This window comes from Xenopus tropicalis, chromosome 5, assembly GCF_000004195.4.
Source record: "Xenopus tropicalis strain Nigerian chromosome 5, UCB_Xtro_10.0, whole genome shotgun sequence".
Taxonomy (NCBI): Eukaryota; Metazoa; Chordata; class Amphibia; order Anura; family Pipidae; genus Xenopus; species Xenopus tropicalis.
The window spans coordinates 111,911,811-111,925,816 of NC_030681.2; the positions used below are offsets into that span (position 1 = coordinate 111,911,811).

The 14,006-nt window shown below is 37.9% G+C and overlaps 1 protein-coding gene across 1 annotated transcript in view; it reads right to left on the reverse strand.

Moving 5' to 3' along the window:
• Window positions 1-1,097: 1,097 nt before the first annotated feature.
• Window positions 1,098-14,006, reverse strand: part of prkci (protein kinase C iota) — a gene marked incomplete at both ends in the record, with an annotated part of 43,650 nt that continues 30,741 nt past the window's right edge. The window contains 8 exon segments of the mRNA NM_001012689.1: window positions 1,098-1,390; window positions 2,528-2,643; window positions 5,048-5,137; window positions 6,412-6,491; window positions 8,622-8,747; window positions 10,444-10,531; window positions 11,770-11,905; window positions 12,059-12,145. Of these exon segments, the coding sequence (NP_001012707.1) occupies window positions 1,303-1,390; window positions 2,528-2,643; window positions 5,048-5,137; window positions 6,412-6,491; window positions 8,622-8,747; window positions 10,444-10,531; window positions 11,770-11,905; window positions 12,059-12,145 (811 nt within the window).

The following is a 14,006-nucleotide window of genomic DNA, read 5'->3' on the forward strand; positions in this document are numbered from 1 at the left end:
TAAAAACAGTGTTAGACCTCGACACAAAGGCAATGTCCCCAGAAAACGAAAACATTGCATGACACCTCTGCTAGGGGAGCTTACACCATTTATTATGTCAGTCAAACCACAGGAGCAATGTGAAATGTTGATCCTGTATTTTGACTGGCATACTGAAGGGAGACAGCCAGCTGATACTCAGAAAGACAGTCCATTAATATCTTGCACATTAAGAGTGTTTTCTTACGAAGTACATTCTATAACATCCATAACAATGCTCTTCTACATCAGGCAAACGGTTATGAATAAGTTATATCTATCATCTCTTAATCCCATGAAGCAGATGTGAAACTGAATTTAGATAGTAAACAGCGGAATATGCAGTAATTATTAATTAGACACAGTGTAAAGGCTTCTGCAAAATATGCATTTTGCTTACATGGGCAGAAACTTGGATACAGCACCATAACAACAGTCCATATGCATTAATATAAAAGCCAGGGAAAAAATATATTTTTTTTGGGCGTCGGTAGCCAGTCTGTGATTGAATTATATCAGCTGAAATTATAATCTTATAACAGAGCAACAGGGTTTGCAAGGTAAACGGCACTATCCATGCACAGTAATGAACATGCACAGTAGCTTTCTATTTGGATTATAGGAACTCTTATCAGCTAGTGAAATGCACTACAAATGGAATGCTTAAAACAATAAAAAACATCTTTTGATTAATATTCTAATGAACTCTCTATTCTCTATTTACCAGAAATAAATATATATATATATATATATATATATATATATATATATATATATATATATATAAATATATATATATATATATATATATATATATATATATATATATATATATATATATATATATATATATATATATATATATATATTTTTTTTGTAGGCAAGATTCTACTAGACTATTTCTATCAACAGTGAAAGGTGTGAATGGGGAAGCAAATGGTTTATCGTATTCTTGGAAGTGCAAGATTGGAGAGAAAAAAAAAAACCCAGCACATTTTCAATTCCCGGGCGATCAGGATCCTCGGCAGATGATAGTGTGCGACTAGCAGATAAAAGGATTCCACGAACCCGGAGATGTCTCTTTTTTTTTTTTTTCTGTTCGTACAATAAACATATCCCATTTTACCGATCCAGAGCTTTAAATAGCTGATATACATTAGCACACAGCGGTACAGCAATACTGCAGATTGTGCTTTCCAGGATAATATTCACACAGTAGTTGTCCCTGCAGAAGAGAGACAGAGCCAGCCGAGGCTGATGTGTCCTGCGGAGCTGTCCTATAAATTATACACATTCTTCAGCAGACATCAGTAGTGGGTTGATATATTCAAAGCCTTCAAACTCTGACTGGTCAATCTTCCTCACCACATCCCTGTTAAAACAAAAACAAATCACTATAATGAGCTACAGGCTCTAGATGTGTTATACAGTTAGAACACTAAGCAGGGTGTCTGCAAGATCAGCTGAAAAAAGGCAATGCCTTGTTCTGTCTTATTAGTATTATCCGTTTATTATGGTGTAAAGGTAATTTGCAAGGGAAACTATGCTTATAAGCATCAGACTACTGAAAGAAAATTGATGATATAAGCAAGCAACCAACTGACAAATTTGTATATTAAAACCTAGCAGAATTTCAAGAGTAACTTGCACAAATATGACAGACACCTGTTTTACCTATTATTACCTGCCCTGCAGGTCAAGTAGCCACAAAACAGGTACCCTTTATGGGCAAAGGCATGTGGACACCCCTCGAATTATTGGGATTGGCAATATAAGCCACACCCATTATTGGTGACACAGGGGCCACTAAAGATAATAATGACATTTTTAATATTTTCTTGTTTCCTACTTTGTGGCAGCAGTCTGGGGAAGGCCCTCTTCCTGTTTAAGGCCCCATGCATAAGATAAGGTCCATACAGAATTGCTTTGATGAATTATACCACCTGCGGGCCAAGCACCAATCCTCAACATCGATACCCAGCCTTTTAAATATAAATGGAAGTCCCACCAACAACTAGAAAGCTTGCCCTGACGGTTAAAGGGTAAAGACTATTTTTGCAGTAAAGGGAAGAACAACTTGACGTTGGACAGGCTGATGTCAGGATACTTTTGGTTATATAGTGTAAAATGCATTAGTGAAATGATTTACAACTTAGTTATGAGTAGTTAAAAGAGTTTTTAAAATATGCCAAGATCCCATTTGGCTAGCAACTAATATCTACCACTTGTATTATCATAGTAATTCTTACGGTCACACTAAAATATAGGTTATTATTATTATTAACATTTATTTATAAAGCGCCAACATATTCCGCAGCGCTGGTTAATTATGTTAAAATCCCCTTTGGCTGATGTATGTGGGTGTGCCCTTCATAGCTCTTTTGTTGCAAAACCTATTACCAAAGGATATAGAGTAAAATCCCCAAAAAAGATCATAATACTGTCAAGTGTTCCTTTAGAATAAACTCCCAGAGAAATAGCAATAAATCCAATGACATATATCACTTACTCATCATCAGGGGTAAGCTGCACTGGTTCATTAGTGAACTGAGCATCAAAGTTATCCAAACCAAATTCCCCCGATATATTGGGCTTAAATGGAGGCACCACCTGTTTTTGCTCCATCTGAAAACATAAAATAATTGCATTCAAAGAACAGGCTAGGTATATACAGGTTAATTAATTAATGGCTCCTGTCCCAAGCTTTATTTTTGGACCTTACAATCTGAACATCACATACTAGGAGAGCAGGCACCAACAATGTACCAGGGATAGCTGCTTTGTAAAGATTGGGAGAGAAGACCACAGGGCAATGCAATACCATTTTTACCATAATCATGTATTCATTTTATAGATTGCATATTATTCTGTTCTGCATAAAAACTTTGCATAGAATTTACAAATTTTAAAAGAATATCATTTTTCATGCTTTAGTTAACCTATCTCACCCCCCTTATATCTCCCCCAAGCATTATAATTGTATTACAGGCTCAGTACAGTTCCAGACAATAGACTGCCCTGCGCAATCAGACAGAGGATCAATAGTATTTTAGTGCTAATCTCAGACTCTGCTATAAACCTGGATTTTCAGTTAGCAAGACTAGACTGTTGTTTGGCAGAAATAAATGAGGTTAAGTCCTGTGAGTGGAATTAATTCTTCCCCTAAAAGTAATTAGACTAAACTAGTTAATATAGCCTTTTTACCCAGACAATTTGTTAATTAAATATTATTTTTATGCAGGTTTATTCATAATTCATTTATTTGTTCTTTTCATTTTTGAGTTAAAGGAACAGTAACACCAAAAAATGAAAATATATCAAAGAAATTAAACTATAGTGTACTGTTGCCCTGCACTGGTAAAAGTTGTGTGTTTGTTTCAGAAACATTACTACAATTTATAGAAATACCCTGCTGTGTAGCCATGGGGGCGGTCATTCAAAAGGAGAAAAGGCACAGGTTGTATAGCAGATAACAGTTAAACTCTGTAGAATACAATGGTGTCTGTTATCTGCTATGTAACCTGTGGCTTTTCTTCTTTTTCCAGCTTGAATGGCTGCCCCGGGGCTACACAGCATCTTATTTATATAAACTGTAGTAATGTTCCTGGAGCAAACACCCCAGTTTTTCCAGTGCAGGGCAACAGTAAATTATATTTGAATTACTTTAAAACACTTTCATTTTGTGGTGTTACTGTTCCTTTAAAAACTGAGTTTATAAACTTTTCTGTATTCTCTGATGCACTTTGTATATTTTGCTCTTATATTTTCAGATTCCATTATCCTTTCGTATCTTTTCCTCTTTTTTCCAGTTCTGGTTTCTTCCTATCCCTTGACTCGTTTATGACTATGGGACGCAGCGTTTTTGGGATGTTTAAGGCACTAAAAAATACTTTTTACAAAATGTGCTGAAATAACTGCTGTCTCCAATTCTAATGTAATGGGAACTGTGTGAAAATGTTAAAATGTAAGCAATGAGCATCTAAATGGTAAAGTGAAACACTCCCTTGGCTTCATTCCAATCTCTTTATTTCCTATGTAGGATTATAACAGAGCTGACACCTTGCTCCAGTACAAATTGCAGAGAGTAAATAAAATGCATTCTCGGCAAGCTGAAAAACCCTTTGGTATATATGAGCCTACGTTTAAAAATCCTCTTACCTGTGCCCAAAAGCATTGGATACACTCGGGTGCAGGCACAAGTAGACGATATCCGCCAATATGAAGTCAAAATATATTGGCGGATATCGGCTACATGTGCCTGAACCCGAGCTATCGGGTGCAGGCACAGGATTTTGAAGCATACGTAGTATATTCTTGGGAAACGTTTTTCAGCTTGCCAAGAATACACTACCTAAGCTACATGTGGCAAAAAAAGCAAAAAAACATCTTCTCAAAAAGTCACCTTGGGTGCCATAGACCATTTAGTTGATTATTATTATTATTTCTTTTTCCTGCATTTTCATTTTCCTTGTCTTCAGCTTCTTATCCCTTTTGGGCAACTATTGCTATGTTCTGCTTTTTACAGACATTCCTTTATTAAGTTTCCTTGTTACTTTGTCATGCCTTTTCCTTCCTACACCTCTTGTGCATCTTTCCTTTGCCTGATTTCAGTTCTTAAAGTTTGTTTCCTTTCTCTCTTCTTATTTGCTATTAGTCTGTGTCCTTTTTTTCTGCCCTCGCTCTTTATTGTGCAAAGCCATAACCTGGGTTGTGTAGTCAATAGTGATGTGTGATGGGCCGGCCAGGTGGGTTGGTTCCAGTATATAATTTACTGAATAGTCATTACTATTGTGTATAATATTCTTAAAAACAGTGCTTAGCAATGTCATCCGTATGACTCCCTGAAACTTGCACATGATAAAGAATAATATATCCCTGTTGTAAAATATGAGGATATTAGAATTCATGCTTTTATGTGGTCATGGAACTTACTGGTAACTTATAATATCCTTATAATTTACAACAAGGGGTGCGTTATTCCCTATATATTTATTTATAACCAATCTTTTAAACCAAAAATGTAACTTACAAGATCCCAGTCTACATTGCGGAAAAACTGATGTCCCTGGATATCTGCAAATCCTGTCTGAGGGTGACAGCCAAGGCGATCCTTTGGATCCTAATATGATTCAAAATACATGATATCAAAATACATGATATATGCTGTAAATACATGATGTATATGTTTATATGCAAGTAGATCAGTGCTGTCCAACTTCTGCAGTGCGAGGGCCGGAATTTCTCTAGCATACATGGTGGAGGGCCGCTAATGGAAGCCAGTTTTGACCACTCCCCTTTTTTGAACCACACCCACTTCAAACCACACCCATTTTATCACAATGGTGGTAGTGCAGCAAAAACCCAAATGCTTGGTCCTCACTGTGGGGATATCAACAGTTATTCATATATGAAAGAATTATATTATGTCATATTATGTCATTAAGACACACCCTTAAATCCATATGCCTCCTCCTCCCCTGTGGATAGCACAGCAACCCCCAGCAACATAATTACACACCTTAGGGACCATTTAATGGCTGTTTCCAACTACTAACAAACTCCCAGAACAAACCCATGCCAGGTTCACCTCTCACAGGCAGCATAGGGTAAGCAGAGTATGGCACACACAGGCAGCACTGTGCCTCCCTTATGCTGCCTGTGTGTGCCATACTCTGCCTACCCTATGCTGCCTGTGTATGCCATACTCTACCTCCCTTATGCTGCCTGTGTGTGCCTCCCTTATGCTGCTTTTGTGTGCCATACTCTGCCTACCCTATGCTGCCTGTGTGTGCCGTACTCTGCCTTCCTTATGCTGCCTGTGTGTGCCATACTCTGCTTACCCTATGCTGCCTGTGTGTGCCATACTCTGCCTCCCTTATGCTGCCTGTGTGTGCCATACTCTGCCTACCCTATGCTGCCTGTGTGTGCCATACCTTCCCTGCCCTATGCTGCCTATATGCCATACTATGCCTACCCTATGATGTCTGTGTGTGCCATATACACAGGCAGCATAGTCCAGGCACTACATACAATGTCTGAGGTGTGAACAGGTGAACAATGTGGGTGCTTACAGCCTGAGCCTGAGGTGTGAACACTGCAGGGGGTGAACAATGCAGAAACTAAAAGTTGTGAAAAACACAGGGGATTACATGTTTAAACAATACAGGGGGGATTTACAGCCTGAATTTGAGGTGAGAACCATGCAGGGGGCAGTTAATCTCAGTACTGATACCATTTAAATCTTACACAAAGGTAAGCCATCAAAGCAGCCAGACAGGTGGGGGTTCGCGGGCCGCCAGTTGGACAGCACTGAAGTAGATAATTCTGCCCAAGTAGCAAGTAGCCTGGCTACTTGGGCAGAATTATCTATCCCAATAAGACAAAACAACTCACCTTGTTAAGAAAGCTTTTTAAAACACTTGCAGCCTTTACTGAAAGCGACCTTGGAATACGGATTTGCTTTTCCAGAATGACTATAAATGAAACAAAGCATTACTCAGAGACTTATCCAAAGTGACTTGAAGCTGTAATTGCAACAAAAGGTGGCTATATATATATATATATATATATAGAACAGGATAATTGCTGTAGAAAAAAATAACAAAAATTGCCAAAAAAAGAACACGGATATCAAGGTGTGTTTTGGCAAGGAGTGCTATTGATATGGTACAACCCCCTAAAGGCCAAATGATATGGGCCATCACCTGGGCCCCCTTTCCAAACAATCTAATGTACCCATGTTAAAGCTGGCCATACACAAAAAAAATTTGTTCGAGCATGGATAGCCACCTTGCACAAAACAAAGGGTCTTAGAATTTCCTAGTCATTTTAAATGCAGTGTAAGAAAGTATTTAGGAATTTCAGAGCTATTGAAATCTGATCTAGAAGCTATATGAGAGATTTGCCATATGACAACTGCGGGAAGAGAAGGTTTCATGCTGTGTTTTCATTAAACAAGATAAAGCTAACAGTGTTGCTTCATCCAACAGTCAGTGGATTTTAATGAGAGACAAAAGTCAAAGTGGCATATTTATTAAAATGTGAGATTAGAGTTAACCACAGACAAATGTGCCTACTTTCTATTCTTTCGAAAGGATTTTTAGAAGTGTATTTATTTATAAGTAAATGGAGTTCACCATTTGATAAATATGCTTCTAAAAATCCAATAGGAATGAATAGAAAGTGGATGACGTTTTCTGTGGTGAACTCTGATCAATCTGATTGATATCAAAATATCAATTTTGATGATTCTGCACCTTTATCTGATCAGGTTATAGGGTCAGGATTTTGTAGCATCCCACAAAATCTGGTGGTGTAAGGTGCAGTTACATGACACAATTTTGTGGGACAGATAAATCTATCCAAGGTGTTGTAGGTCAACCCTAACAGACCTCAAAAGAGAGCTAATGCTAATAGATCATAGCTATTATTTTCTATGCGGCTACTAATGTTCGAATTAACTACTTTACTTAGTTTTGTATTATGGATTTTAAATTGTATATATGCAGTATGTTATGAGATCATGTAACCGACAGCAGCCTAGAGCATATGCTGTGGATCAGCGACCAAGAGCTGAAGCAGAGCATCTTCAGAAGCACAGATCTTAGCTGCTAATGGGTTGTGGTGGCCTTGGGCAAGTATTTAAGTCCAAAACCCCATAACATAACACATAACATACTTTTTAAGCTATAGTTGTCCACAAACTGGGGTTTCTATTAAGAACCCTGGGTATTAAATTGTTGTTGTATGGAATGCAGAATTTACACATAATGCATAAAATGCCAATACTTATAAAAGCAAAACTGGCTATGGGCTTTTGTTCTGCAGTACAAAATATATACCACTACCTGAATACTATACAATAGGCACAACCATGTCACATGGGCAACACATTTCATGTCCTAGCTTTAAGGATTAACCTAGACATACATGAATAGATCTGCTGTTTGGATCAAAACAGGGACCAAAGAAGCTTATTGGCAAAAAAGCTGCATGCATATTTGGTCAGCAACTTAATACTTACTTAAACATACTTTTTAACTTGCCAGTTATTTGTCATCCAGGCTGTAATATTTCACCCTCACATAAGGTGCCAACCTGGCAGCCAATATCAGCCCATCTGTGGCCAGCTAGTGTTTACTAGTATACATATCATTGTACTGCTATCATATATTTTAATTTGCATATATATATTTTCTCTCATATTGTGAATTCACATATAGAAAAATGGGGGCTGATATACAATCAGGGGGTAAAAGTGCATTAGTAACCTACAGCAGCCAGTGGGTATTTGCTAACCTGTTGAATATTTCCCCACCTAAGTGAGCCCTAGTGTTTTCTACATTTAAAATTATTTGAATACATTAAAATGATCAAGGCTTCTTCAGGAAAGTGGTATAAAAATCTAAACTGTCTGAAGGTTGTTTATTATGTGTTTTAAGTGCACCAATCTTGCATCTAGACAGATTTGATGATATGCTCATTAGCAGCAGAGACATTTATATTACATTTATAGTAGTTCAAATGGCTTTTATTTATGACTCCACACATAGAATATAAGACCATTAAATGCATTCAGATTTATTAGAATGCTGGATTCTTACCTTGGAAAAGAAAATCTTCTGTGTTTTGGTCTGGATTGTCTGAGCTTCCAACGATATCAAAAGGTGACCTTCCGGCCATCATCTCAAACATCAAGACCCCAAGAGCCCACCAATCAACGCTGAAACCTTAACACGTGGAAAAGCAATCAATAAGACTCCCATCTACAGATCTCTTTATCTGGCTCTAACCTGGCCTTGTAATAAAACAGTCAGTGTGGCACTTTCCTTATCACAGTGTTAGTAGTTCTTTCCTAGGCTGCTGTGAATCAGTGCTAATAACATGCTTATTTGGTGTAATCTTACTGACTGGAACTTATCTCCCCGAAGCACACACACTTCTACCTAAAACCCTAGGAGCTATTAGCAGTAAGTCAAAATAGAGAAAACATTTCAATGTACAAAGTTGAATATCAGTTCGTTAGGACTAGCAGAGGTGAAAGGATATATTTGAAAATCATGTCATTTAAACAGATGTATCCTTTTAGAAACTATGTTATGCCAAAATATGACTTTGCTAGAATGTATTTTTTAATAAGTACTGGGCAGTTTTCTGCTAGTAAAATGTTACAGTTGTTGGGGAGTTGCTTGCTTTGCATGGCTTATCTTTCTTAGCTCAGTCACTCTACTAATTAATCCTGTTAATAGCTTAAAAGCCTGAAGTAATGTTAACAGGAGGTTTTTTGAGGGGATCTGTGACAGCTCTGTGAAGAGATAGGTAGATTTTCAGGCATAAAAATGCAAGAGAAGAGCTGATCTGTGAGAATAAAGGTGGCCATACATGAGCCAATAAAACTTGCAGACAAACCAACTGTGCAACTTATTAGTCCATGTATGGTGCCCACTGATGGTTCTACCTGACCAGTGTTTATTGGACAGGTTTGAAAATCCTATCAGCTCATTGATGCGGTCCTCACCCCAATGGCCTGTATGCCTGCCATAGTAATTAAACCATTTGGCCTGTGATTCTATCGTTTGGCAATGACACACAGGAGGTTTTGTCAGCTGCAGTAAATCATGGTTAGTGCAGGCAACAAAATGTCCCATGTTTCCTTCTCACTGGCAAAATAAAACGCTCACTAAAATGCAAATCACCAGTGGGGAAACATACACATCACAGCTTCTTTCCAAAGTAGCCCTGGAAGTTTCTGTGATAGGCAATTTTGGGCTACTTCGCAAAGCCAAAACAACGTGTATGCTCGCAGAAGATCAGTCACTTATGGTTATTGCGGGTGACTAATCTCCTCGTCTGTTTTTGCCCTAAGGCTTATGTCAGATGTGACGGCTGCACTCACTCCTCTGTCTGTATTGACAGGCACTGCATCGGCCCAAGTATAGACAGAGAGTGAATTTCAGCATGAAAATAATACCCTTACTTTTTCACACCAAAATTTCACTTAGTGTGTGTACTCCCAGTGCAAACAAAGACAGTGTTTAAATGCAGGCTGAGAAACAGCCTGGTCTGGCATTAACCTGCTCCATTTTAATAACCCTCTGCAATATAATTTATACAAACCTATTGATTAGACATTGCTTTCAGCATCACTAAAATTACATTTTACCATGGCAGATAAATATATAAATAATACAGCAGAATGACAACATAAAGAGTAGTAGTACATTATATGTATACTATATGGAATCTGCAATGTGTGACCATCCAGATGTAAACCAATTACTATTGATTTACATGCAGTTCTAATGCAGAAAGTAGCAGGACCACCACAAGATGCGCATCTAAGGAACAAGACCAATTCAAAACTAACATTTACTTACAGTGTATTTTGGTTATGAATGGCTATTTTCTGAAGATTAGAAAGCTTACCATAATCCTCTCCTCGTAGGATCTCAGGAGCGATATAATTTGGAGTGCCACAGAATGTACTAGTTGTATCTCCAGGCCTCAACCCCTCCTTCACACAAACACATGAAAAGAAAATCAATTTATAGAAATTTCACTATATATACCAAATAACAAATCCGATAGTACTATACGCAGGAAGGAGTAGACAGACCTGTAACAGTAAAACCTTAGTTGACGTTTACCACTAACAATGTTTCTTTTTTTTTTGCCACAAAAGCAAATAAAGGATAAAAATATGCACAGGCCTTTGCATAGGGTTGTAGTATGCCTTTGAAAACATTCTCTAGACCAGTGATTTTCAGACAAATTTAATTCAAGCACCCATTTAAACATCCAATATTTGTCCACTATATTTTACTATATTTCACGCACACTCTCTTACAATGCTTATTACTTTTTAGTCTCTGGACTCTGAGGAAGGTATCAAGCAGACGGAGGAGGTTTACATATAAAAGTATACACACACACACTTGTTTATGTGCTTATTTATTCCATGCTGTCTCTGAAACAAGGGATTATGGCTGACTCCACTGAACATAATCAAATGAAGACAGTGAGAAGCTTTTGGAATCTGAGTTATATGCTCATTTATATCGATCCAGAATGCAGCAATCAGGAAAATGATGTCCCTGTGTAGCATTTGCAAATGATGTTTCACAAGGGAAAAATTATCATTCCTGATGAAAAGCAATTAGATCTGTTTGCTCCTGGATCAATAAATATTTTAAACTGTTCAAGGAGAACCATATAAAATGCTTCTCAGATGGTAATAAAAGTACTTGTATCTTGTATAGGGGTCCTGATCACCTCTATTATACCACAACTGATAGGGTTTTGCATTCATCTGAATAGTGGAAATACACAAATAGACAGTAAGAACAATAAACCAATGGATTGTACATTCAAAAGTTATATTGTGCCTTAAAGGACCAGTAAAAGCATGTTTTTTTTCATTTCTTCAAACATAAGGCTCACGGCACACAAAGGCATTTTTCACCCGGTGGAAAAATACTTAAACCTGGCCGTGCAGCCTGTCATTTGCTTTAATAGAAACTGCTTGTCACTGCCGTTTGCCCAGTGTCTGCAAATACAATATTTCTTGGTAGCAACAATCCTATTTTGAGAAAGACTTTCATCCCATTGGTGTGAAGAGCCATGAATAACATTTGGGCCTTAAAAGGAAAGTATAGCCCCCTTTTCAACAACAGTTCAATAGTGAATAGAGCTTGTGCTGAACATTCTTTGAACAGCCCCTCTGGTGGAAAGGAAACATAAAACATTCCTCACCTTACACATGCCGTAGTCAGTAAGTTTTATGTGCCCTTCAGAATCCAATAAGACATTGTCTAGCTTTAAATCTCTATAAATAATACCACGCTCGTGAAGGTAGTTTAATGCCAGACTGATTTCTGCAGAATAAAACCTACAGGGAGAGAGAAAAAAAGTCTATTGCACCAATGTCATTGTGTACTGAGCATTAAAAACACAAGAACATTAGAAACAATACTGTATATGCATTCCTTTATGCAGAGAGAGGAGCACATAAGGGCTTTTTCATATCATAACAAAGACAAACCTTGCATGCTCCTCGGGAAGCTTCCTTTGGCGCTGCATGTGAAACATCAGATCCCCACCATTCACATATTCAATTACAAAAAATAGCCTGAAACAAACCATAGAGAAAAAGGTTAAGTGAAAAAGCATTAGGATTGTCTCTCACGGCTATGTAAATGTACAGGGCCAGAGGAGGAGGCCAGCCAAGCATTTGGCTGCTACAATGCGAGACAGCATCTTGATCAACCAGCAATTAAAATAGTCAATGTCTTCATCAATAGGCAAGATAGACACTGAAAGCATTAATCTCTATTAGACTAAGTAGTGCATTAACAAGTGGTCATTTTGAAACCACAATATTTGAAAAAGATAAAGACATATAAATGATCAATGTGGAGAAAGAGACACTATAATAATACAGAAGCTTAATAGTCATGGCTGCACTGCTCTGCATTTGTACAGCAGGAATTCTTCCACACAAATATAACAGAGTATGTAGCATTCCATGGTATCTTAAATGCTTTTCATTAGCCTGTGTATAAAGAACATAAAATTGACTGTTTATAGCCAACTTCATTTGTCTGACTACTGTACATCACCCCTATACAATCTACTGCAATACAGTAAGGTTATCAATCTTTGTATCTGCACCAGCCACAGAACCAAGCTTTAAAGAGACCGTCACTAGGCATCTCAAGAAGGAGATAATAAGCTAAATTACTGCTGGTCAGCTTCTTCCATGTAGTGGCATATACTGTATAATGCCCATTGCCATATCATATAAAACAATTAAACAAGAATATCTTTGGAGCCCTTGGAAAGGCTGAGGGCCAGAATAATGCCTGGTAGGGCCACATCTGCTCTGTGGTGCTCCAGTTGGCCAAGCCTGTTCTAAAGCATTATTTCTGAATCTGGATGTTTAGTTTAGTTTTAGTCTTGTGAGCCACACTCACATGTCAAAAGTGTTGGTAAGCCACAGAAGAATGAAAAAAGGTCTTTGGGGATATAAAACGAGGGCTGTGATTGGCTATTTGTAGCCCCATGGTGATGGCTAGCCCACAGGAGGCTCTGCTTGGAGTAAAACTGTATCTCAATGCTTCAAAAACCTCCAAGCCAGAAATGTAAAAATGGGCACCTACTTTGAGGCCACTGGGAGCAACACCAAAGGGGGTGGTGTGCAACATAGTGCTTACAAGCTACTGGTTTGGGATCACTGCCATAAAGTATTTGGCCAAATACTGAACCCAATCCTAACCCTTAAAGGTGGCCATACACGTTCAGATTTTAGTCTTCTTCTGGTGACCATTTGGATGTCGACTGTACATTTAAATGCAACATTCTGAAACAAACAATCAGACTGAAATTGTAGGATAAAGTCCTAAAAATAACAAATCAGAGGATGTTCTGAACATGAAATAGTTGGCAGACACCAGTGACTTCCTGGAAATGCACTGTAGGTCCCCCAAGGATACTGTCAAAAACACAAAACAAGCGCAGATTTTATCGTTAACCGACTGAAAATCGTATGAAATGGGCAGCTTAAGCTGCATATTCAGATTTGTGATAAAAAAAAGCTTTATCTGCAACCAAAAATTGTCATGTTCAGAGCTTTATAAGCAATCTAAACCAAAGGAATTGATGTAAGCCCCTTGGCAATTTACAATTTCTATTTGGGGGTGGGAACTTTATTATCACGGGGGGGTAAGTTGGTTGATGAGAACGGGGAAAAAGCTGAAATTTTGAACTCTTATTTTTCATCTGTCTATACAGATAGCCAGATAATGAAGGCTTCCCTTGTAATATGCCCAGTTCTAGTAATTTAGCTACTGACGCATGGGTCACTCGGGAGGAAATTCAAAAGAGACTTGAACATGTAAAGGTAAACAAAGGTCCAGGGCCGGATGGGATTCATCCCAGGGTATTAAATGAGCTGAGCGCTGTGATTGCCAAACCTCTTCACTTAATTTTTC